At 37.9% G+C, this 25,687-nt stretch overlaps 1 protein-coding gene and 2 long non-coding RNA genes across 4 annotated transcripts in view; 1 reads left to right on the top strand and 2 right to left on the bottom strand.

The window, feature by feature from the left end:
- The window catches only part of LOC140729649 (very-long-chain 3-oxoacyl-CoA reductase-A-like), a 168,377-nt gene extending 165,451 nt beyond the window's left edge, over window positions 1–2,926 (bottom strand). Inside the window, exon 1 of the mRNA XM_073049668.1 lies at window positions 2,698–2,926. Within this exon, the coding sequence (XP_072905769.1) occupies window positions 2,698–2,869 (172 nt within the window). The 5' untranslated portion in view covers window positions 2,870–2,926. The remainder of the gene's footprint in view (window positions 1–2,697) is intronic.
- A 457-nt stretch (window positions 2,927–3,383) lies between these two features.
- On the bottom strand, window positions 3,384–23,294 carry LOC140729650 (uncharacterized). Its single transcript, XR_012099388.1, has 4 exons — window positions 23,179–23,294; window positions 14,160–14,289; window positions 9,394–9,488; window positions 3,384–8,089 (listed from the first exon to the last, which is right to left on the bottom strand). It is a non-coding gene; the product is annotated as an uncharacterized lncRNA (long non-coding RNA).
- Window positions 21,235–25,687, top strand: part of LOC140729651 (uncharacterized) — a 63,686-nt gene continuing 59,233 nt past the window's right edge. Inside the window, exons 1-2 of one of the 2 annotated variants that reach the window (XR_012099390.1) lie at window positions 21,235–21,535; window positions 22,921–23,106. This is a non-coding gene — a long non-coding RNA (uncharacterized lncRNA). Of the gene's footprint in view, window positions 21,536–22,889; window positions 23,107–25,687 lie in introns of both variants that reach the window. The other variant, XR_012099389.1, reaches the window with a different exon arrangement.

Here is a 25,687-nt window from a genome sequence, read left to right as displayed (position 1 = left end):
GAACCAGCACTGATTACAAATCTTCCGTGCAACTGTAATTTCAAATTTCTTGGGCCACCATACCAATCTGCTGCGCATTGTTTTGGCTGCGCTAGATCTGATCACATGTTGGCGCGCTCTCGTAAGCACGGACAGGCAAATCCTACTTGTTTTCCTGCATTTACTAATAACATTTGCGTGATGCACGGCTGCCCAGCACCCACCCGTCTCACCCGCCAGCGGCGGGGGAGCTGGCGCGCACGCTGGGTCGGTCCACCTTCTCACCTGCCTGCCAGCAGTCGCACACTGCCCTCCGGCCAGCCGGCCCAGCCCTTCTGCCTACGACCTCAGATCAGACATGGCTACCCACTGAATTTAAGCATATGACAGTGGAGGAGAAGAAACTAACAAGGATTCCCTCAGTAACTGCAAGTGAAGAGGGAAGAGCCCAGCGCCAAATCCCCGGCCGCCTGGTGGTCACATGAAATGTGGCGTATAGAAGACCTTTCTCTGACTTCTGCTTCTGCTCACCCAGATGTACTGCCACCAACATCAACAGCTTTTGAAGAAACTGTTGTGCCAGTTTCAGCACCAGTTCCTGATGCTTCACTCATTTTTCAAGATGAAGATGTTGATGATGTTGACAACCCCACACTTGCAAACATGTAACTTTGCCTGAAGGAATATTAAACGTCTCACTTTAGAAACAGAAGTGCTCAACTGTTCTGTACAAGTTAATTTCTGTACATTTACCTGCACCCTTTATTTTATTTGTGCCTATATTACTTTATTACAATTTCACTTGCTACTCATTTAATATTTCTGTTTCATTATTATCTAACTTGTACTGATTTACATGATATTTTAAAGGTATGATGAGGCAGTTAGCTATTGTTTAATGTGATCCTTCTGTAATTTGGCATTTTCACTAATCCTCAGATCCCAGTGGTGCCAGATTATAGAAAGTCGACCTGTACTAGTGCTGTACTCTGATGAGCAAAATAGGTTTACTTAGGACCCATTAGAGTGTGGTAAGTATCAACTGGAAGCAGAGCCACATTTTTCTTCTGAGGGGAGCAGCTTGTGAGTAATATGTTATGTTAAATGATGCTTTAAATTCAATTTAATTATGGCTCATTAAGTATAGTGAGATTTGAAACCTTCAACATAGTATACGTTGTCCAACAAACACAAGAAAATCTGCAAATTCTGGAAATCCAAAGCAACACATACAAAATGCTGGAGGAACCTAGCAGGCCAGGCAGCAGCTATGGAAAAGAGTACAGATGACGTATTGGGCCCACTCCCAACGAAGGTCTCGGCTGGAAACATCAACTGTTTACTCTTGGCCTGGTGAGTTCCTTCAGCATTATGTGTGAGCCTCTTTGTCCAAACTGTCTATGGTATAAAGTGATCCTACATATTACCCTTGAGTCAGAAAAGCAGCAGTTCACTATTATTCCTTACCCCTCACCTCTTAACCACATGTTCAATTATCACCATTCTTTCATACCAAGTGGTGCTCAGTCCTCCAAGTGGTACTTTTGAATTCATTTTGAATGTCAGACAAGTTTAACATTGTGAATGTCCTTTTAAAAGAAAACTAAGGGTAGCGTTTGTAATGATATTTAAATTACAATTATCAAAAAAAGTAATCAGGTTCCATGTGAAATCCTGAATGTTGGAAAAAAAAGGTATAACCTGAAACCACAAAGAATGCAAGAACACTCAGGTAAGGACAGGAATCAGAGTTATGCCAAGTGCAAACACTAGATAGGAATGGAGATTCCAACCTTTTCCCTTATTTACATCACGGTTGACCTCATGATATCAGCTATCTCACATTTGAGGGATTTGCCAAAAATTCAGGTCTGAGTAATGGAAGAAGGCCAAGCAGACAGACTTTTTTTTGGAGCATAGGAGTGATCTTATAAAGGTGTATTAAATTATGATGGGCTTGGATAGGGTGAATGAGCAATCTTTTTCTCAGAGCCAAGGAATCAACAACAAGAAGGTACAGGTTTAAGGTGGGTGGGTGGGGGAGATCTGATAGGAACACGAGTGGCAACTTTTCACCCAGAACATGGAATGAGCTGCCAAAGTGAGTAGTTGAGGTAAGTACATTAAGGACATTTAAATGGTACTTGACAAGTACCTGGATAGGAAAGATTTCAAGGTGGGGTGCCCAACCTGGCCTCACGAACCTCTTGCTTAATGTTTTTTGTCTACTACATAAAAAAGGTAGGGGCTCCTGATTTAGAGGGTTTAGGCCAAACCTGAAAAATAGCAACAGATTAAATAAGAATTTTGGTCGGCATGACTATTTCGACCTGTTTACGTACTGCGTGTCATTTTTTTGCTTCTATCTACCTTAAAAAAAATACTAATGTTTTGTTTCGACTTTTGAGTGGAGGGGGAGAGATCTTCGTATGCTTTAAAACTGCGACCCATCGTTTTAAACAGTAACCCTCTTGATTCCATTTTTGTCTAATGCTCCACTCCATCAAGAACTAGTGCACTCAAATCTCCTCTGCAAAACTCCAGTGAACACAAACGGACGTGGGGAGCGCGAAGTACAGAGTGCAAGGCAAAGTGTGTGTGTTGAGGGGAGGGGGGCAAGTTTCGGTACAAAGGCAAATGAAGAGGGTATCTGTCAGAATTGCCAAGCCCGCCCGCCTGCCGGCTCGGTTGCACTCGCCGCCCGCACCCGCCACTCACCTGCCCAGCGACCGAAGCTCTCCACCTTGACGCCCGTTCCAAACACAAATGCCCGAGCTCCGCTCAGCAACTGGCACACTACTTTCAGTGAAAACCAGGTCACGGCGCCCACCCCGAGCCAGTAAAAGAAGTCAAACGCGGGCAGAGAGCCCACATTCAGCGCGGAACCCATCACTTAAACACCAACGAGCTCCCGGCGACCAGGGGAAAGTGACATGCGGACACGTCTCCGGAAACAACCGCCCTCTCCCACGCATTTATTGGCTAATACGGGCACCACTGCTCTATCCCACTGGCCATTAGTTCCAATGCACGTCAATCACTCTGAGAGCCCGCAGCTATTTCCGAGACGGCGCCGGGAGCATGTTGCATCGCGGGACTTGTGGTTTAACACCGCACTTTCGCTTCGGTTTGAAGTCAAATAGAACTACGTTTCCCACAAATCCATCGTCATACCAAATCTCAGGCATCGTCTCGTGAGATTTCACTGCCACATAAACACGGAAGTAATGGGAATGATCAGAATTTTTGTAGCATTTACAGAAAAATAGTAAAAGAAATTGAAAATATTCGGTCTTAAAATAAAGGTGTGTGTCAGTAATAATTTATTTCAATTACTACTCCTTTTACAATAAAAATCATGTTATCGTACAATCTTGTGCTCATATTTAAACCCATAACTCTAAATCTGTTATTACTACCTCATGAAAAATGATTTCAGTCACAATTAACAGTATAATTTCATTTGAAAATATATATTTTGGATCTACTTTATGACTGAAAACCTGGCATATATACACATAGGTGTGCATTTGAAAGCCATTGATTCCTGTGATGCTACAGATTTCAACTGTTCTTGCACATCCTACATTCGTCATTTGCTAAAAAAAAATACATTCGGGGTTTTATACATTATCTTATTTGAATTAAAGAAGAGAAAATATTGAGAATTTTGTTATTTAATCGTTTAATGTGACTATATGGCTCTCTGATGCATGGTCATATCCTAAAGGAAATAAACTATTCTTTGAAATGTTCATGTCTAATCATTTATAATATATCATTTATAATATCATAGTTTATAATATATGTTGCTTTTCCATATCTTCATAATTTATTTTTCTTTCTGATAAATTTTAGACTTTTATTTTACATTGCAAAAACACATCTCCATTTTGAGTTTCATTGCTCTTTTGATTCAATAGTAACTCAAATTTTACAACTATTTCTCTTTCATTTAAATTAAATTTTATTTTTTTCATGAAAACAGTATAACTGTATAATATCTTCACACAACTCCATGAAAATGCAAGTCTTTCACGCATATAGTGTTTACCCTACTTATCTTAATTTTGAAATAGCTTGCTATTACAACATTGTATTTAACTGACGTGTAACATTAACAAAATGCATGTGTAAGTGATCAATTATTCTTAATTATTAAATACGCTTGTAAGCAGCGTAATGTTTAGAACAACTAAAATACAGTACACCTTAACTAAACCTAGCACAATTTCTTTACAATTTTTGTCTTACTAACAAAGTACTTGCACCTACAATTCTTCACTCATTATAAACATAATTTGTTCAAACTTACTAAATACTAAACAACATATGCTTTTATTAAGTTAGAATAATAAATTGTATTGAATGTTTTGTGGGTATTTTTATAAACTTCAAGTACAATATATATGATTAAAATCTTGCTTAAATATTATTTCTGAAGTATTTTTAATTACCTATAATGTACAATATTCTCTGACAATGAATGTTTTATCATTTTAAGAACAGCAAATGCCACATAGACAATTGTAACTCATTTTGAAAAATCCATTAGAATTACACATATTTACCAAGGCTTGTACAAATGTACATTTCTTGATTAAAATATAAAAAAAACAATATCATAACAGAACAAATCACAGCAAACCAACTACTTTGAAAACAAATATCCCAATTCTTTCCTGCAATTTGCCACATTCACAAATAAAATATCAAGTATTCCTTACTTTTTGTAAATATGTTCCACCATTTTCCTCTTTTGGTTGTGGAAAAAATTCTCTTGAATTTTACGTTAAATACCACAAAAAATTCTGACCACCTTCTCATATTTCCAGAAAATAATTTTGTAATGTAACCAAAATATGTTTAAAAATATATATTCCACCCCCCCACCAACGTTTGGCTTTCCACATGGTTCCACATGGTCAAAAGTACGTTTGAATGAAAGTTTTAAAAAATTGTTGGTCTATTAAATTTATCAGGAAACAAAACATTTGATTTTTAATCTCATAAAGTAACAAAATCAGGTTTTTCATTTTCAACACAGATGCTTAAAGATACCGCTGATCCTATAACTTGTTTACATTGTTATAATAAATGGTATTTTATACACTTTTAAAAAAATGTTTTCTATGTCTTTTATCATTTAATAATACATTTTGCATTTATATTTTCAATATAAAATAGTTTTGGTTTCAAACGAATCAATCAAATGCTTAATTCTCTCATTTTTAGTTTACCAACCCAGTAAACAATTACAATCAAAGATGTTTTAAGTATGTGTTACAGTGGAATATTTAGACAGAATTTTAACTTAATTCTGATCTTCATTTTTTTAAGTTTCTAATGTCAAAATTATATAACTGTGGTTTGACTCAAATATTCAGTTGCTCTAAACGAATTTTCTTTAGGGTATTTAATCCACAACAACAATTTTGCACACATTCTAATGTGAACATTGCAATGAATATTTAGTAAAATAAATATATATTCAGTTTTTATTATAGAATGTCTTTGTTTGTTTTGAATATGGGAATATTTCTGTCTGAAATCAATTGTCTTATGTAAGCTTTAACAAAAGAAACCCAAGAGTAAGATGGTCAAATCTAAACTGTACATATATATGAAAAAAGGCAGATCAGAAAATAATATTTTAATATAAGATTAATTTTGAGAAGCACAATTCCTTACATTGTTAAACATAATCTATATTATGTATGAAAGTATACAAATAAAATACCTTTATTTCTTAAGATAAAATTATTTATTTTGTTAGGAAATCTATAGAACATGTGAAGTTGACATCTAAAATATAAATGCTGGTTTTACTATTTATTAAATACAACCTTCTGACTAGTACCAGATATTTTAGCCTTCTATTTAGTTAAAATGAATTACAAAACTGATAACAAAGTGCAGTAATTATAAAATATCAATTTTTAACAAATAGTTCAAAGCTGTTCCCATCTGGTTCTCCGATACCCATCAAAATATTGTTATCCATTGACCTAACACTTTATTGTTAGTCTTTGCATTGTAATCAGTCTTCTGATATAATTTTTGAATATTATTTTACTTGTTCTTACTTTTTAAATATATATTTTCAAGGAAAATGAACCAAGTTGTTTTAGATAGATTAATTATCTGGCTTGCATGAGTAACAAGCATTTAAGGAATACGCCTACAATATTTCATGATATATGGCTTAAAGATATTTTGCTGGGCATTTATGATCATTTACATGTAAGATCCTCCATGGCTCAAACAAAAAGAAATACCTCTACAGTCCTCTGAAGGCCAAAATCCAACCAATAACACATGAAAATAGTGCTGAGTGAAAAAGGCAGGAAATCTATTAATTCACTGATTAAAAAGGACAAACATAGCTTTTTCAGTGATGTCATGGCCACTTACTACCCAAACACACAAGGGCATACTTCACTGAAAGACAAGAATGAGAGTGAATTTATCAAGGGCAGAGAGGCAATCGGTGCCTGCTGAACGAAGCCTTTCAAAGAATTTGTCGGACAGGACTTATTTCTTGACATGAGCACCTTTGTCTCCATGGCACATCAAACTATTTGGTAAAACATTATTGCTATCTCTGATCAACCTAAAACAACAAGACCTTGTGAACAGACCTCAGGAGCTGGCAGAATTTGAACAAGTGGTAGAGATTAAGTTCAGTCACTAATGAGAAAATGGGGACATACCAGGAGACCTTAGGGGTCACTAGAACAACCATCTTCAAGAAAGAAGACAAATCTTACTACAACACCCAGAGGAAGATATCTCTGCTTCCTGCCATATGGAAGGCCATTTTTGGGATCTTCCTCAACACCTCCCTAAACCTGAAGATTTGCTTTTCAAATCACAGTATGGATTCATCCATCTAAGGCCACAGTGCACATGACCTTCATCCTGCATCAATTTCAAGAAAACGGGAACAGCTTCATCCATTATTAATGGCCCTCACAAGAGACTTTGATTCCAGCAGTCAGCTGGGGTCGTGGAACATCCTCTACAAATCTGTGTGACAAAAGAAACTTCTCTTCATCTAGATTTACTTCATGATTGCATGCAAATCATAGTCTTAAGTAACGGCTTCACAGTAAAACCAATCTCAGTGTATGATTACCCCGATGCTTCTCTCAATCTTCCTTGCAGCAAGGTTATAACTAACCTCCAATTAAGTTCTTACTGGAGGGAAACTAATCTGCATGAGAAATGGGAAACTGTTCAACCCACTTGTCACCTCCACTCTAGAACCTCTGTCACCCCAACTTCTGTCATCAATCTGCAATATTTAGATAATGCTTACATGTGCACACTTTCAGAGAACAAGCTCAAAGTTGTCAGTAATTTATTTGTTGAAGCATATAGGAGAGGTTGGTCCTTATACTTAATTTCAGCTAAACAAAGACTCACAACCAACCTGCTTCCATTTCCAGACCAAGCTCTAGACTAGAGGGTCACAATGGGATCCCAGAAAACATAGATTGCTTGGCTTGGGTGAAGGCAGTCATTTAAAATGGAATTTGCCATCAATTTCAGTGTCCCAGCACAGCTACTGGCTGCCAGAGAAAAGAGTGTTTGAAGGTGAAGCCCTCAAAACTGCCACAAAGCTCATAATCTACTGGGCTGTCATGATCCTCGTCCTCCCTCAAACTTAGAGATAGGAACCTCCTGCAGATTTTGGCGGTGTTCTTCTCAACAAGGCTGTTCAGATTCACTAGCAGGATAACCAAATCAATGTCAACCAAGCCAACAACCCCAGCAATGAGGCCACACTTGTGCCCAGTCAGCACTAATTGCAGGCCATACTATTTGCATGCTGAATACTAGACTTCCAAAAGAGAGGTTCTCAGACCTATCTTGGGTAAAAGAGAACCCACAGCTCATGGTCACTCAAAATGCAGGTGGAGTATTTGGGATTGCGCTGGGTCAATTCTGTGGGAATTTACAGGTGATGGAAGCTGTGTACTGTTTCAAAAAGTGCCCAGTGCCCCACGTGTGGTAGAGTTTGGAGACCTTACATTGACCTCATCAGCCATCTCAAAACCTACAGAACAGATGAGGAAGATCATCCTCCTTGATCCCAAGGGGCTGCCTAAGAAAAAGAAAAACATGCTTGTGACACAGATACCAATATTCAACCCTGCAAGTTTCTTCCCAATTTTCTCCTTTATTTCATCAAGTAATCATAACTAATTGGAATATATTTCATTAGGCTACAGCTATGGACCATTCTCCCATCCAAGGTGTCATTCTAAAAATTTACCCATGATAGGTCAATTGACAATATGGAAACTTCAATTACATATTTGTCCATCCACCCATTCTCAGTGGCAAAATTATTAATCTTCAGTTAGTATCAAAGAGCCATGATAAAGGGCAAGACTAAAATGTGTCAATTTCCCTCACTCAGGAACACTGCAAAACAGCATTTGTGTTTTCCAAATCAGTTAATTCAAAATTAGGTTTTTTTTTTAAGTATAGACCTGGGATCTCCCTGTTCTATAAAGTGTACAAACAAACGATGTGATGATCTTCTGGTCAGAGTTAAGATAACATATTGTTTTTTTTTAACTAAATCTTTACGAATCTAATATCGTGCTACAATATTACTGCAAATGGCCTAATTCTGCTCCCATGTGTTATGGTCTTATGGTATTATACAAAGACATTCTCACTTGTCTAACTGATACTGTTTTTAAAACTAACTGAGGGAAGAACCTTGACTTTATTGGAGCTGACACTCTCGGCACGGCTTTAAAATGAACAAACTTTATCTAAAGAAATTATATACACAGATTTTCTTTCACAACATGTTAATACAAAATTATTTAATGTTAAAAATAACATTATGCCAACAGACATTTAATCTCGTCGTACGAAACAAATCATTATAAAAATCGAGGCGCAGAATGCCGAAAGCACACGATTTATTGTATGTTTCATATCATATTCAGGTGAGCTTCACGATAACGCCATTAAGTTGCTTTGTATCATTAGCTTCATTTCAAAATATCCCGGTTTACCAGTGAAACAAAGTCCTTTTCATTTGAAAGAGAAACTCTTCCTATGCTTTATCTCTCATTGCTTTCCTAAATGTATTATCTTTACTTATCTAAAAAAAATCAATTTGTCATAGGCTGAGAGTGAGAAAAATATTTACAGAACCAGCAAGAATATTTTATTTTTATGATACACCCTTCCGTACCCTTTCTTTTATAATCCTTTATCGACGCCAATGTAAAATAAAGCCAAGTGGTGGCTATTAGTTAAAAAAGTGGTTGAATTGACTTTAAGGGGTTAAAATAAATAACAGTGTTGTCATAAACCACAACTTCCTCGCGGATTTATAAATCGTTAGGTGAAGTTCAAGGTGTTAGATTTAAGAATCGAATGTACCTTAACGGCGTTTCTCAGCAGATGATGGACAAACGGATTTAAGTAGATAAACCCAGCTCAATTCTCCGATTGTCTTCCATCCCTGAAAGTGTTTTCTATATTTGAGCAAAAACAACGATAAAAGAACTCCTAATGAACTTATGAATTGTATTCTTTTTTAAATTCTGTAGATCGTTGCCATTTCTAATTTTCTTACGAGATGTTTTAAGTGTTGGTGCAATGCTATTTCAAATCTGTCAGCAGAGAAAAACAGTTCGGAAAGGCATTTCCATGAAGAAATTAGAATGCAAGGTAAAAAAAAAATGTGATTCTTGTCCTCGTAAGCAATCTGCAGATACTGAATTCAATCGCACTTATTACCCTCATTATATTCTGTAGTTTCCAGCTGAAGCTCCTACATAAGGCTCAGAAAAATATCCAACAATCTTTATATTCCTCAGCATTTATGAAGGAACAAACGTCATCCAAATGGTTAAGTAGAACTACCTTCTGGTCCTTACCCTGAGAGCAACAATGAGTTCCTATAAATTTTATTCCTATCCATTTATTCTACAATTCATGTTAGTTGTAAATGTGCATTTTGGTTAAAGATGAAATGTGAAATGTACATTTTGGGAAGGGGAGAATTCTGGCGTAGTTTTCATAGTCTCTTTTAATCTTGCTCCGCCTGTATTTAACACACTTGTTATTTGGCTGCCATGGCTCCAAAGCAATCTTTATGCTAGTATTCAACTTTATCTAATCTTCTAGATAGAGTTATAGAATTTTATTTCTTTTTCACCTGGATCATTTAAGATTATGAGCAATCTATCATCCATTCCTATTATTTGCAGATACTTGATTAGCATTTAACATGCTAAGATATCCTAGCTGAATAATTGATGAATTTGTAAATTAGTTTATTATCGCCACATGTACAGAAGTACAATGAAAAACTTGTCTTGCATATTGCCTTTACCAATCAATTCAGTACAACAGTGCAATGAGGTAATGAAGTGTAAAACAATAGTATAATGCAGAATAAAGTGTTAAACGTTACTGAGAAAATGCAGTGCAGGTGAGACAGTAAGGTGAAAGGTCATAACAAGGTAGACTGTGAGGTCAAGAGTCCATCTTTTCGTACTAGGGAACTATTTGATAGTCCTAAAACAGCAGGGCAGAAACTGTACCTGAGCCTGGTTGTGTGTGCTTTCGGGCTTCCGTATTTTCTGCCTGATATGAAGGGGGGAAAGAGGAAAATGCCGGGGTAGATGAAATCTGATTATGCTGAGGCAGCGAGAAATGCAAACTGATTCCACAACCTCACTCTCAATGACTCTACAACTCATGGTTTTTGTATTATTTATTTACTTACTGATTATTATTATTATTATTATTATCATTATTATTATTTATTTTTTCTCAGTTCAAACTGGTAAACACTGAAATACGGGCATGGCCGAGTATGCTCATTTGTCAATTGCTAGGAACTTTCAGACTATTCTAGTGGTGTTTAGTACTGTGGCTTTCTGAAGATTTACATAGATATTACTGTGTAACCCTAATTGTTTAAAGCTATTGTGTAGCAACTTTGGGATGACTCCAGTTGCAGATATGACTATTGGGACAATGTATACCTTGTTCATGTTCGAAAGTCTTTCAATTTTCTCTTTTAATTCGGCATATTTCTGGTTTTGCATTTACTGGTTTCTGTAAATTACGTGTGTTTGGAATGGCTATAGCTATTAAATAAGTTATTCTTTAATATAATAATACCCTGTATTATTATACCCAGCTAGTTATTGTGAATTGTCCTATCTGTAATAATGGATCGGTCATAATACAATTTGTGGGATTCTGACTTTAACATTGGATCAGGCTTGTATTTATAGAAAGGTATGATTTATTTTATGAGTTTGAATTTTAAAGCAAGATCTTGCTGAATGATGCTTGCCACTTGATCATGCATGTGTAAGTAATCAGATTGAGTTAAACTGCTGCAGGATCCTATAATGTGTGGGATTGTTTCTGGTTTCTCTTGATATTTCCTACATTTATCATCTCGAATTTATTAGCCTTTTACCATTAGTTTTATTAATTTTTTTTCGCAGCTCAAGCTGGTAAAACCTGAGGTACGGGCATAGCCAAGCATGCACATTTCTCAATTGCCAGGAATCTTCAGACTATTCTAGTGGTGTTTAGTATTGTGGCTTTCTGAATATTAGCATAGATATTGCTGTGTAGCCCTAATTGTTTAATGCTATTGTATAGTGCCTTTGGGATGACACCAGTTGCAGACATTACTACTGAACAATGTATACCCTCTTCATGTTCCAAAGTCTTTCAATTTCCTCTTTTAATTCAGCATATTTCTGGTGTTTTTCACTCATTGATTTCTGTTAATATTATAATGATTATTATTATTATTGTATTTGCACACTTTGCCTTCCTTTGTATACTGGTTGCTTGTCGGTATTTGTGTGTAGTTTTTCATTGATTCTATTGTATTTCTTTGGTTCACTGTGAACGCCAGCAGGAAAATGAGTCTCACGGTCATGTATGGTGATAATTTAAAAAAAGGGTCCATGCAGGGGAGGCTGGTTTCCATGAAGTGCTGAGAAATGTTCACAATTCTCTGCTGTTGCTTGTGATCACAGACACAGCATACCAAACCATATCAGATGTTTTCTGTGGTGCATCGATAAAACTTGGTGAAGGTCAAAGGGGACAATCCGATTTTTTTAGTCTCCTAAGGAAGTAGAGGCACTGATGAGCTTTCTTGGTTGTGGCAACAACGTGGTTGGACCAGGACAGGCTATGGTGAGATTCACTCAGAGGAACTCTCAACTAGTTTATTTAATGCTGTAAAGAGCTGTTTCTTTTTTAAGGAAAATCTGAATTAAATACCTTTTCTAGCACATAAACAAAATAAACAGTATTAATTATCTGTTCAGATAATAATCTGCGTTATCTACTTTGCCTAAAATATAATTATGCAAAGCAGGACAATAACTTCACTGGATTTCTAAAATATTATTTTTTGCAAATTTGCAGATGATGCCAAGACTGGTTGTGTTCTGGGCAACGAGGAGCTTGCAGCGGGATCTGGAACAGCTGGAAAGATGGAACCTAATGCAGACAAGTGGAAGGCGTTGCACCTCAGTAGGACCAACCAGGACAGGACTTACACAGTGAGCAGTAGGGCACTGAGGTGGGTGGCAGAACAGAGGGATCTGGGAATACAGATTTATAATTCATTGAAAGTGGCATCACAAGTGTAAAGAGAGATTTTGGGACATTGGCTTTCAGAAATTAAAGTATAGAATACAAGATTGAGGATGTTATGCTGAAGTTGTATAAGATGTTGGTAAAACCTAATTTGGAATGTATACACTTTTGGTCACCTACCTACAGTAAAGGTATCAATAAGATTCAAAGAGTGCAGAGAAAATTTAAAAGGATGTTGGTAGGACTTGAAGACCTTAGTTATAGGGAAAGATTGAATAAGTTAGGACTTTATTCCCTGGAGCAAGGATTCCAAACCTTTTTTATGCCATGGACCCTTACCATTAACTGAGGGGGGTCAGTGGACCCTGGGTTGGGAACCTCTTCTCTAGAGCGTAGGAGAATGAGGAGGTTTGAAAGAGGTATACAAAATTAGGACGGGTGGCAGGGTGGTGATAAGTCTCTACCAAAGGAAGTATAAGGCGCTACTTTGCTCCAGTAGCCTTGGGCAAAGTTTAGGATCCTGATCATGGTTGCGTGACGCCATTGGGGCAGCTGGTGCAGCTCACAAGTCCTGGTTATGTGACCACAGACAATCTCTGAAGAGTATTGATCATAGCTGGGGTCACCCACCTTATAAGGACACTACCTGAAGAAGGCAATGGCAAACGACTCCTGTACAAAAGCTGGCCAAGAACAATCATGCTTATGGAAAGACCATGATCACCTACATCATACAACATGGCAGTTAACAAATGAACAATACAAAGTTATGAGGGGAATAGATAGGGTAAATGCAAGCAGGCTTTTTCCACTGAGTTTGGACGAGACTAGACTAGAGGTCATGGGTTAAGGGTGAAAGTTGAAATGTTTAAGGGGAACATTGGAGGGGGGGGGACTTCTTCACTCAGAGAGTGCTGAGAGTGTGGAATGAGCTGCCGGCAGAAGTGTTTGCTTTCAACATTTAAGAGAAATTTGTATAGGTGCAGGAATGAGAAGATATGGAGGGTTATGGTTCAGGTGCATGTCAAAGCGACTAAGCTGATTAATAGTTCAGCATGGACTAGATGGACCAAAGGGTCTGTTTCTGTGATATGTCTCTATTACTGTATGTGTTAACTGCTCAAAATGAAAACTTATTCTATATTATCATTGTTCTGGCATATATCAAATAACCTTTGATCTTTCTTAAAATCAATCATAGTGGTTTCCATTATTGATCATTCAACTATGTATTTTTAAAAAAGAATAAAACTTGTTCTGGAGACGTAGGAAATGATTCCTCAAAATACTGCTTACCTTTTTAAACTATGCAAAGTGGTTAGTTTACAATCTATCTATCATTGTTTCTTTCAGTTCAACCAAACATGTAAAAATTGCTAAAATAAAAAGTTGTTGCTCATTCTGTAACATACCAGTTATTTATCACAGAAAATATATTTGAAGTAATCTTACTACAGGTTTTTAAGTTACATATTCACTTATCCAAGACTAGCAACATGCCAGTTTTTGTAGGACATTCAGAGTAACACCTATGCACAAGAACTGTAACATGTTCTTACCTGTTTTTTTCCAAGAAATGCTTTAATTTTCGTATTTTCACAATTATTATGGGCAGTTGGGGCCTTTTTCATTACCATCAGTCTTAACATACCAGACCAAGTTTCTGAAGCAGGATAGATATGAAAATAACTGCATGGAGATAAAAATACATGTATTAACTAATAGTAAAGGGGAACATATTTCCAATATAAAATTAGCTTCAGAACTTCAGAGCCAAACAAATTTCCTTCCAAAACACCTACTCAGTTTTACGATGCTTAATTTCAAAATCTTCACTTAAACTTCTCTTAGCTAAAATACATTGAGAATTGCAATTTTTGCCATGACGTAGGAGAAAAGGAGATGCATTTATTATAGAACAACACACACAAAATGCTGGAGGAACTCAGCAGGTCAGGTAGCATCTATGGAAATAAGTAAGCAGTCAACGTTCCGGCCCAAGACCCTCAGGCTCGCAGGGCCTTGGGGTCTCAGGCTGAAAGAATGACTGCTTATACATTCCCATAGATGCAGCCTGACCTGCTGAGTCCCTCCAACACTCCATATGTGTTGCTTTGGATTTCCAACATCTGCAGCATCTCTTATGTTTATAACTTGTATTATAGGCCTAGCTAATTAAATCATAAATTCCAAAGATAATTATTTCATAGCCTATCTATACAAGTGTATTGCTACAAATTGTCCATTGCCCACAATCGCTCATAATTTTAACTAAGAAATCATCTTAATTAATACAATTACTTAATTGCCTTTTATATAGGTGTGTGTCCCGACGTCAAGTAACACCATATAAGCCATATTGATTTAGAAAATAGAGTTTAACTGTAATTTTACCTTCATTGGCTATTATGGATACTACATTACAATTCTAAACAATTTGTGTTAGCCTGACCACAACAGGGTATTAATGTGCAAGATATTATTGTAAAGTTTATTGTCTCATGAGTGCAAAATCCCTTAAATACCATTAAGTATTATAAACCATTATCTATAATGCTACTTCACCAAGTTTAGACAGTTAAGGCACTACTTTAATTACATATTAAATTTCTCAAAATTCTGCCATTTCTCAATTCAACCAGTAAATCATAATAAAGCAGAAATAATACTATATTTGAAACCAATTAAACAAACCAAAATGCTGGACGCGAGAAATACTACAGATGCTGGAAATCCGGAGTAACACACTCAAAAATCTGAGGAACTCGGCAGATCATGTAGCATCCATGGAAAGAAATAAAGTGTCAACAATTTAGGCCGAGAGCCTTCATCAGGAAAAAGTTTGATCCATATTATTTTACATATCACGTTAGATTTTTGTCATTTGTGAAATTGCAATTACCCCAGTACAACTTGCTCAAGTTTAAAATACAATGTATTTAGCTATAATTAGCTTGCAGATATCCTAACTTTTTAAATATGTGTACACCAACTATGTGGGATAGGTTAAATAATTAAATGGATCATTACCAAGGTAGCCTGTGGTGCATGCAGAGATAATACTAGGTTATAAAGTTATTGCTTACAAGACTGTAACATGAATGAAACATGGAGAATATCTTCCTATTGTAAATATACATATAATATTTATTTCAGTGAAGAAAGATTATTTTATCACTGAAGAAGAGTCTCGGCCCGAAACGTCGACTGATTATTCATTTCCATAGATGTTGCCCGACCTGCTGAGTTCCTCCAGCATTTTGTGTGTGTTGCATTTTATTACTCTGGTAGATTGCAAGTTTTTTTTGTGATTGCATATCTTTTAAAAATTGGATCCCTATGGTTTAAGTTCTATGTAAAATATTAGCTTGAATGCTAAGAATTTTCAAGATAGCTTTGTTATGGGTATTTTCATAATTTCATTAATTTAAAAAGCTAAGATATTTAGACAAGATAAAGTATGTTATTTTATAATAGTTAGAAAATTAAATTATATAGTGAGAACATATTTTGTGTGATAGAGAAAAGTTAACCCCATTATGGTTGCCATATTGTCCTCAAAACTAAGCCTAGACTCCAAGCACTTTTAGATTATACAGTATGGTACAATCAGGTACATCAATATACCAAAGGCTTGGTACATATTTGCTATTCATACATACTTATTCCAAGAATAACATTTGCCAGTGTTAGTGAATATAATGCTAACATTCTTTCTATTCAGAATTCCTTCTCCCTATCTCCTAGCATTTTTAAAATTTGCCTCAGATCATATGGTCAACATTTTATTGCTGACGTATAAGGCCCTAATTATGTGCAAGAAAATGGAGGCTAACTTTGGCATTGTTAAATTGTTTTTTTTGTATGAACGTATGAACTATGGTCTAAATTATAGTAAAAAATCTAAAAGTAAATATGTGAAGTTAATAACATATGCAATATTAATAGCTAGATTCAAAACTACAATTAGATGACAAACAATAACATCCAATTTTTTAAGAAAACCAGCTAAGTAAACTTTAAGATGGCGATGGCAGAGCAAGTGATGTGTTGCTGCAAAAGGATGTGGGAGATTGTGGATATTGGCAATATCTGCAGAATGCATCTGCAGTTTGAAGAAATTTTGCTCAGAACTGATGTGCTGGACTCCAAATTGTAAGGAAAGAATAAAGTTGTCGAGGCACTTTGTTCGGTGAGTAAGGCACTGATTCTGAGGTTAAGTACTATAGATCTGGTCAGTAGGCACTGCCAGAAAGGGTAGGTTGACCTTCAGGTGTCCACAAACAGATAGATCCAGATGATAGTATTAGAGGAATTCCAGCTCCTGCACTTGTCCAGTTAGTGATGGCGCTTCATAATTCCTTTGACCCAGCTTCATTTCTAAGCAATCTGTGTGGAGTTGACTATGTGGGTTTCATCTAGTGGTGCTCTCATTTCTTCTCATGTCACAAAGACTTGCTGGAAGGCAGGTGAATTGGTTATTTCAAACTACTCCTCATGTAGGTGGATGGGAAGAAAAGTATGCGTGGAGGGAATCAGTAAGAGAGAAATGACTATGGGAAAACACATGCTAAAATAGAAACGATGGGAGTTCTCTGAGAACCAGTGGAGATATGACGGGCCTAATAACTTCCTATGTTGTCAGAAAATATAAGAATGGCTAAAAGCAAGCAATGGTAGGGGAAGGATGAGCAGACTAACCATAACACTATTAACCAGAAGGCCATCCAAGCAAGGAGGAATTTTACAGGCATGGAGGTCAGTATAATTACTGGGCTGCAGCTCTTACCCATATACCCATCTCCCTCACGCAAGTTATGTGTGAGGGAGAAGGGTATATGAAATTATAAATAAAATGGGCCTCAGTATCATATTCAGAGAAATTGGCCAACGTCTTTTCTGGAATAAGTATGCATAATAAATATGACAAATAGTAAATATTTATCTATTATTAGATACATGCCTGCAATATAGTTTTGCTGATAGCTTGTATTTACATACAATTCCAACACTTAGTCATGAAGTCCTTCATACGTTATGAAATAAGCTTTAATATGGGAGATCTTTTGTTCATTAAAATACTGTTATGATATCTCTGTTACTTCTTTTCTCACGTCTCCATAAATGCTGTGGAAGATACAAGTTTATAAAATTGATACATAAAGTAGGAGACATAAGACAAGGGAAAAAAGCCCTTTTCTTTCATATGTCTCTGCCTTTTCTACATTACTTAAATATTTCATTGAAATGGCTTTAGCTTATTGTCTCAATTTAGAATCAAATGCCTCATATCAATAAAAAATACCTTTAAATAAACTGCAGTTCCTGCATACGTGTTTTCTATCAGTTAAAACTGACGAGGATACCCAATGAAGGCAGAATCTATATTGGTTAACTTTATTGTGGGGAAATTCCAAACACCTTGGAAATAATGTTTTGAAATAAGAGCAAGTAATGCATTTAACCAGATTGAGCGGGCGCCCAGTGACCTTATAGAGGTTGACCTGTTAAAGTTACTGTAAATTAAAGTCTGTGTTTACATCTCAAGTACGGCAATCTATAAGACGTTATCCTCACTGTAAACTACTTGAATTTGGAAACAACATACATACAAAATTTTACTTTCTTGCTTCAATCCAGACTCATAATCCATTAGTCCCTGTCCACGTACGTAACTTTCTATCCCGATACTTACTAAAGATTTAAAACAAGGTTTCATGTTTCCTACAAGCAAGATTGTTGAACCACTGAACGATTCTCGGCCATACAATCAATCCTAACTTTCAGCATTAAATAACATGTTATTCAGGCAATAGATAAGGTTATTTTCCTTCTTGTACTTGTAATATACTGTTGTCCATAGTTAAGCCAAAAGGACAGCAGTGGTCACTAAGTCTGACAGACTTTCACTTTATTCAATTCCCTTATTCAACTTCCCAAGTACTTAAAATGAAACGCCCGACCAAAAAGTTTTCTGTAGCATGTACTCACGCTGCACTTACATGAACCTAATAAGATGCCATATTTTGCAAGATGCAAACCGTCTCCAATTATTGCTACAATTTAACAGCTGCCCTCAAAGTCTTCGAGCTCGTGTAGTAGAAAGAGGCATAATTTCTGTCTTTGATTTACCTGAACCGTACCTAACTACCTATTTATTTTAGCAGTAAAATCGTATAAGGGGACGATATAACCCAGCAAAGCGAAGCTTTATAATTATAAAGGAGTTTTAAAAAGAAATACGGATGAAATACAACAGGGAGTGCACAGCACAACCATGCACATTGCTCGCGAATCCCTGTACGGTGGCATGCACTCCCTGGACCATTTATTGTAAAAGTTTAGAACTTTTGCAGCATTTCTTTATTTATTTTGGATCCCTCTTTTATCTTGATTAAGCAATAATCAAAACTGTAAACACTGTCGGAGGTTGCTTTATCGCAACGATGTGAGTGTGGGCTTTACACAGCCATTTTGTCCGACTCTTTTACAAAGCTCGTCACCGGCAGTCTGTGAATGAACTGTTTATTGATGCTGCTGGAAAGAATTGATGTTCCTAGGGAAAAAAAACTTTTATTTTGTTTAAACTCCGTCCTTATTTATCGTGACGGCAGGCTGGTACGCTGACCACCGGTTTGTCTGTGCCACCTTGGGGCTGACGGGGTGGAAAGAGAAAGTTCGGGGCAGGATGAAGGGCAGCTGGGAGAGGATCATGTGTAGTTGATAAAAAGTTAGGGGAAAGCGATGGTCTCCTGGTGAAACGGGCAATAAACTGCTGTCGAGGTTGGGGCCGCTTTCCTGTGCGCCGCGCTGGTCGGAGTCGCCAGTGAACGCATCCTTTGGACATCCTCGATGACAGCGTCTTCCGCAAATGCTTTTTGGGGTAAGGGCTTCCCGGCTACATAGTTACATACAGCAAGCCCAGACCGCAAAAAGATTCGAGAAAGACAAGTACGCAGGCGGGGAATTCGGCTGCCTCAGCATTAGGAGGGGACGGTAAAAGATTCCACGATGTGGAAAAGCGAAGATCTTGAGATTCGCGGCTCGCTGTCTTCAGATGGAGCCGTTCATTGGCGCTCAACTCGGGTTCCCTCCTCGCCGAGGCTGGATCTACCCCATCTATCGCCATCCTGACATGATCCAGGCTTTCCCTCATCTCCTCCGAGGCATTGCCTCACCCATACATCCTATTCATTTATAGAGCAGGCAATTGATGTTTTTTAACATAACATACACATACAAACACCCACACGCACAGAAATAGAAAGCGAGGGAAGGAGTCGGAGCGAGGGACCGATGTAGATATATATATGTATGGAAAGAAGGCGAGAGAGATGCTGGAGAAATTGACTTCAATCCTAGCGAGCATCACGATCTTTTCCAAGTGGAATCTATACTGCAGACTGGTGGCGCTGCGTAAAAGAGGGTACTTGCGCCCTGACCAGTAAATAAATAGAGACTGGCGCGCAAGCTCATTGGTGTCCACTGAATCGTCATCATCCAATCCCGAAAGAGCTCATTTCAGAGCCCCCCTTTCAAAAAAATACACTCCCAATTAAACAGGTCTCCACAACTGACTTACAGCTCCAGCCATTGGTGAGTCCATTCAGACCCAAGGATCACCTTCTTTGCACGACGTCTAGTCACCAAACACCAGCGATGGTCGTGAACTTTGTCAAGAGGTGACCGAGAACAGGTTCTGTGATGTCACAGTTTGTATACCGGAGCTCTCGCGGCTCACAGTCAACATTCGCCAAGCACCCAGGAGAAAGTCCCAAGTCCCAAACAATGTCTGGCTCCACACTTGGAACTGCGGGGCTGTAGGACTAATGAGATGGGCCTCAGAGAAAGCCAGAAGAGTGGTTGAAGTTTTAGTAATAATTGGGTAACTCTATTGCGGCATGGTGCTTGACTTGATTAGATGAGAACCCACGCTAATTTACATGTAAAGAAGGCTTAGCTTTGAAGGGTTTTACTTCTGTTACAAATGAAGAATGCTTTTTAAACACCACCTGCATCGGGACGAAATATTCCTGTCAAGGTTGACCGAACAATATTATGGTTGACTTTGATATACCCCACAGCTCTCATATATCATACTTAATAGAAAATAAGGATAACTCTCGAGGTCACCATACTGTGATGACTATGATGATAACAGGTGACTATGATGCGCCAATACATAATGCATGCACCCAAAATAAGATCACAAGAACAAATATTTTGAAAAGTTTTGATTTGACTTGCCTTTTGTTCCTCGTTCTGTCTTGGATTTAGCACATTAAGGCGTCGGTAGAAACTGTAAACTAAAATTCTTTTCACCCACGGAAAGTACTGTATATAAGTTATTATACTGTGTGGGAGGGTCACGATCTCGGTAATTATGTATTCTAGGACCAACCTTCTCCTACTATGGAAGATAATAAAAACAGCCCGAACAGATCGCCCCGATACGCAGCAGTCTTGTTTTCCGAAGTTCTGATTGGGAGTCTTTCATTTAGGGAATGTATCAAGTAAGTCACGATTTTCCCCAGTTCCGAGTGAACTGTGACTGGAGCCATGACGCATCCACGCAGATTACTCACTTAGCAGTCACGACTTTGAAACCATGCTGTTCCACCATCGGAGTGGAGAATTCACACCGCCACTCTGAATTATTGAATATACTAATAATCTTAGCCGAGGTTCTGAATTACGCCAAGAAGCAACCAAGCTCTGGAAAGGTACCTCGGAACCACGGCACTGAGGAGACGATGCTGCCAGTTACTGCAGTTGTTTATTTAATTCTATTTGGCAAACTATTAAATACGGCTGTGCAGCACCCAGAAAACCACAGTAACAGAACGTGCACAGCTACCGATTGTCGAACATTGGCGCTGGGTTAATATACGTTGCACAACGGTGCCATGCAAACGCGGCGGGTCTGTTACAAAAGGTGGGTGTCGGTGTAGATTAGTCAGCATGTGTTTATTTGCGGAATGTGTTGCTGTCTGTATAGGTACGTTCTTTTTTACCTTGTGTATTTCTGGATGACGGCTAGCATATGCGCTTCCTTGATATTTGCTTCTGTATCATTTTCGCTATCCTCCTATCTATATTAGCTCTCACTGTATCTATACGTATACTGATGACCACAAACCTGTCGCGAAAATGACCATCAATGTAAACATGTTGTTATTCATCTTGGTTTGAGTTCACTGCTAGGGAGAATATACATCCTTGCATATATCAAAGGAGTGCAGCCTGTTTGCTTGAAGATTGCGTTGACGATCCATCTGGCTTAAAATTAACGCAGTTTAAATTATTATTATGCATTTTGAACCAAATCAATTTACACACGTGTCTGAACTCTGTATTGTCCTCTACACATCTTCATAATGCGGTGGTGGTGATAGGAGGGCTTGCCGACTTGTTAGCAAAGTGAATGAAGTCTGGCTGAGAGGAAGGGCGATTTTAACTTGTGTCGTTTCCACTGCCCACCCAATATGTGGTTTAATATAGATTAATAATGCATTGCACCCTTCTTCGCTGTACCACCATCCAGTGCACTGGGTCAAATGAGTGTCAGCGGAGGCAGCACTACAGCATATAGAACAGTCCCTACAGCTTTCCCATAACAACGTCGCTGAAACAGTGATTCCACCCACTTCGTTTAGCGCTATATGACTAAGAACAACAAAGTGAGAGGGGAAGTATGATGCACAGTGGTAAGAGCAGTAACGGGCCAAAAATAAAGGATGACGTGAGAATAGGGAGCTAAATAAAGCCTCCTATAGCCTCCTCTTCTACAAATCACCATCCGGTAGTGAGTTCAAACGTATAAGCGGGAAGAAAATATAAATGTACACAGGTAGCAATGTGCATCGTGTTGATCCGGATTCAGAATGGAAAACCCAGGAAACCAATTCTTGATTGTGCCTCAGTCATCAGTTTGTTCACGTTTGGAAATAAGTTTTGCAACAGTTACAATTTCACCATTGTGAAATAATACCACACACACACAAACCCTGCCAACACCACTAGTTATCAAGTATTATTTGAGATTTCAGGTCAGGATAATGCTACATTACATCATTAATGGGGTAAAAAGTGCGTTGAGAGTTAATATTAGCTGCATGGAAGATATGTATGCGGAGCCTGGAAATGCCTACTAATTCGGTCACGTTAAACCTTTCATTAACAAAATTGTACAAGAGGTCTTCTTGCTACTCTTACTGCTCCCTAGATCCACCCTCCTCAGAATCTGTTTGCTAACAGGAGTAATAACAAAACTGTTACGTTTATTGTAGCTTGTCTTTGGAACATATCTGGTCTGTTCAGTTTAGCAGCTGAAAATAAGAGACTCAACAGCGCCGACAGATAACGAGATCCGACCGCTACTGATTCACAAATTCAACGTTGGGTGATTCTCCGTCTACCTGCAGCCCACCATCCAGAATGTGTACACACTGAAAGACATGCATGCAGCCTACTTCCAGAGGTGCTCATAACAGCCTTTCTCCTGAGGTAAAGAAATCAATTCCCTTTTAAAAAAAAATGCAGAATAAAGCTTGAAATAATTGTGCATGCAACTCTTACCGATCGTCGCTTAATGTTGATCTGTTCTGGAAAAAAAGTGTTCCAATAATTAATTTCTTGATTGAGTTGCATATATAGTAGCTGCATTCAGGTTCTCCTCCACCCGCGCTCTCTTTTTATACAAGTGAATCCCTCCGTCTATTTCTGGAGTGCGATCAAACCCTGCTGCTATTTTTAGCATGTGCTCTCAAAAAAAACTACTCACAAAGGCATTTTGCTGGAACGTGACGTACAAACCATTAAGTGAACATTGAGATTTTTTTTCCCTCTACCATCTCTGCACCACTTACATCTGACCGGCTTTAGTTACATCATTGCAGAGATTTTTAAACCCAACGCCTTTTCAGATTCTCGCTCTTACACCACATCTCTCGGGCTGTGCTCCTCCGTACTCAGCAGATCTTTACTTCTGTGCGAGTAGTTTTAAAATATATTTATCAGCCTGTTTGCAACACGCTCGTGTTATTTATGTGGAACCTTACACTTCAGTGCAAACGCACTGCAATGCAAGTTCCCTGAAAGTACTTGTGGAAAACAAAATATGCACCCGGGCTTTATAACACGTTAGCCAATATTGAGCGTGTTTTTAAATTTTTTTAATTGCAACTGACTATCGGGATGAAGGGAAGACAGAATTACCCCTTGAGCGTCTATTTAGAGACAGAAATTTCAAGAAATAGGTAGTAATTAAAGCTGCTGTCTGCAGCTTGTGTGGAAACGGAGTTTTTCCCCTCTTTTGGCCGCGTCAGTCTTCTTCCATTGACGTCACGTTCATAGTCTCTTCAGAGGGTCGAGATGATCAGAAAAGACGGTTCTTTTGGAGAACATAGATTCCCAGTGTTGAAGCATTTGCGTTAGGCTCAGTAAGACAAAATGGTCACAGCAGCTTCGCATGGATGTAAACATGGGTGCGCTTTGATTTGTGTCACCAGAGGGAATGGTTTAACTTGCCAATCTTTTCTCGGAAAGGGCCACCTGTCTCTGAAACATTCTAGCAGTAGCACCTTTCCTCCTGTATTTGGCTATCGAATTGGAGATAAGAGATTGATAAAGTGAGGATTAATTCTCTCTATTTGTCAGGCAAACAGCCCCGTCTCCTGCAGTGACGCAAATAACAGAAGCTCTGGTTCTGTCTTCCTATTTTCTGTGCCCACGCACTCCGTTTGGTCTCCCACGGAATCAGCTTACAGAGCTTTCCATGGAGAAGACCCTGAATTAAAATTGCATTGTAATTAAAATAACCCCTCTAGAATGTCCACTCGACGTAGCTAGTGAAATAAACAGAGCAGTGCACTCGTCTTCACTATGAGAAAGGCGACATAAATCTGACAAACTAGTGTTCTTATTCACGGCAGCCACATTCTGTAATGGGGAGTTTATGGGTTCAGATTCATTCTGGTATGTTTTTTAAAGGGAAGAAAGAAAAGCTTTATCGCGTAATGTTATCTTCAAGCCCTTTCCTCTATCGTAACCGAAGAAGCAATTGCAAGCCATGGATATAAAACATAATTGTTTTCTAAAATTGAACACATTCCCTCCAATATGATAATAGGCAGGCCAACAAATATATTTACCATCTCTATAATAATGATAATAAGCACATTATTGAGTCCACCTTCAGTGTACTTGAATGATATATAGACGTCAAACGGTCCAGATGAACTTGATCAAATGCTAAGACTAACGTTCAGTCCTTGTTCTAAACACGACACGCTGTACAGAACAGACATATACTACATGGCCCCGACATGTGAATTTAGAAAAAACCCAGGTAATGTATTTCTGATGTTTCATTCCCCCCCCCCCCCAAATATTTCAGATGCACACTAAAGGAAAATGGCAAGAACACAAAATACCTTTAATGAGTAAATGATCACCTACATTCACATTAGTGCCGAAGAAACTGCAAAATCATATTTAGAAACACTAAATAAAGTTCCTCGCAAAGGCAACCATTCAGACAATGCTGTGTGAATAATAAAGGCAGTTAAATTGTCCTTAGAAAACAAAAGCAATAATAACCAGAAGCGTGTGCATTAAGATTTATTATGTTGCGAGTGTGCATACTTCAGAAAGCCTTCAGAACACAGGTGCAGAAAACATGTACAGCAGGCTTCCTTTTATAATGTGTGGCAAATCCAATGTGCTTTCCCTGAGACTGACAGTCGCTACTTTACTGATATTCACCTATAAACATTTCATTTTCCCGGAATGTGTATTTTCCTCTTCGATTCTGCATTACAATTTCTATCATTGCAGTGCACAGAATACAGTACATAGGCACGAGTGGAGGCGATTTAATACTTATGTAAAGAATAGATTACTGCACATTGCGGCACAGGAAGTCAGAAGCCCACCACACTCACAGAATTTTACTTTAGGATAAAAGTCTCTAATGTCTTCTGGAATATTTTTGCCTATTATATGATGGCCATCTTAACTATTATGATACACTTATTAAAATCCTGACACCAATAAAGGGCTGCAAACTCAGAAATAGTTATGAGTA

The sequence above is a fragment of the Hemitrygon akajei genome, chromosome 6, assembly GCF_048418815.1.
Source record: "Hemitrygon akajei chromosome 6, sHemAka1.3, whole genome shotgun sequence".
NCBI lineage: Eukaryota > Metazoa > Chordata > Chondrichthyes > Myliobatiformes > Dasyatidae > Hemitrygon > Hemitrygon akajei.
Note: the sequence above shows the minus strand (reverse complement) of the source record. Positions and strands in the feature narration are given on the sequence as shown.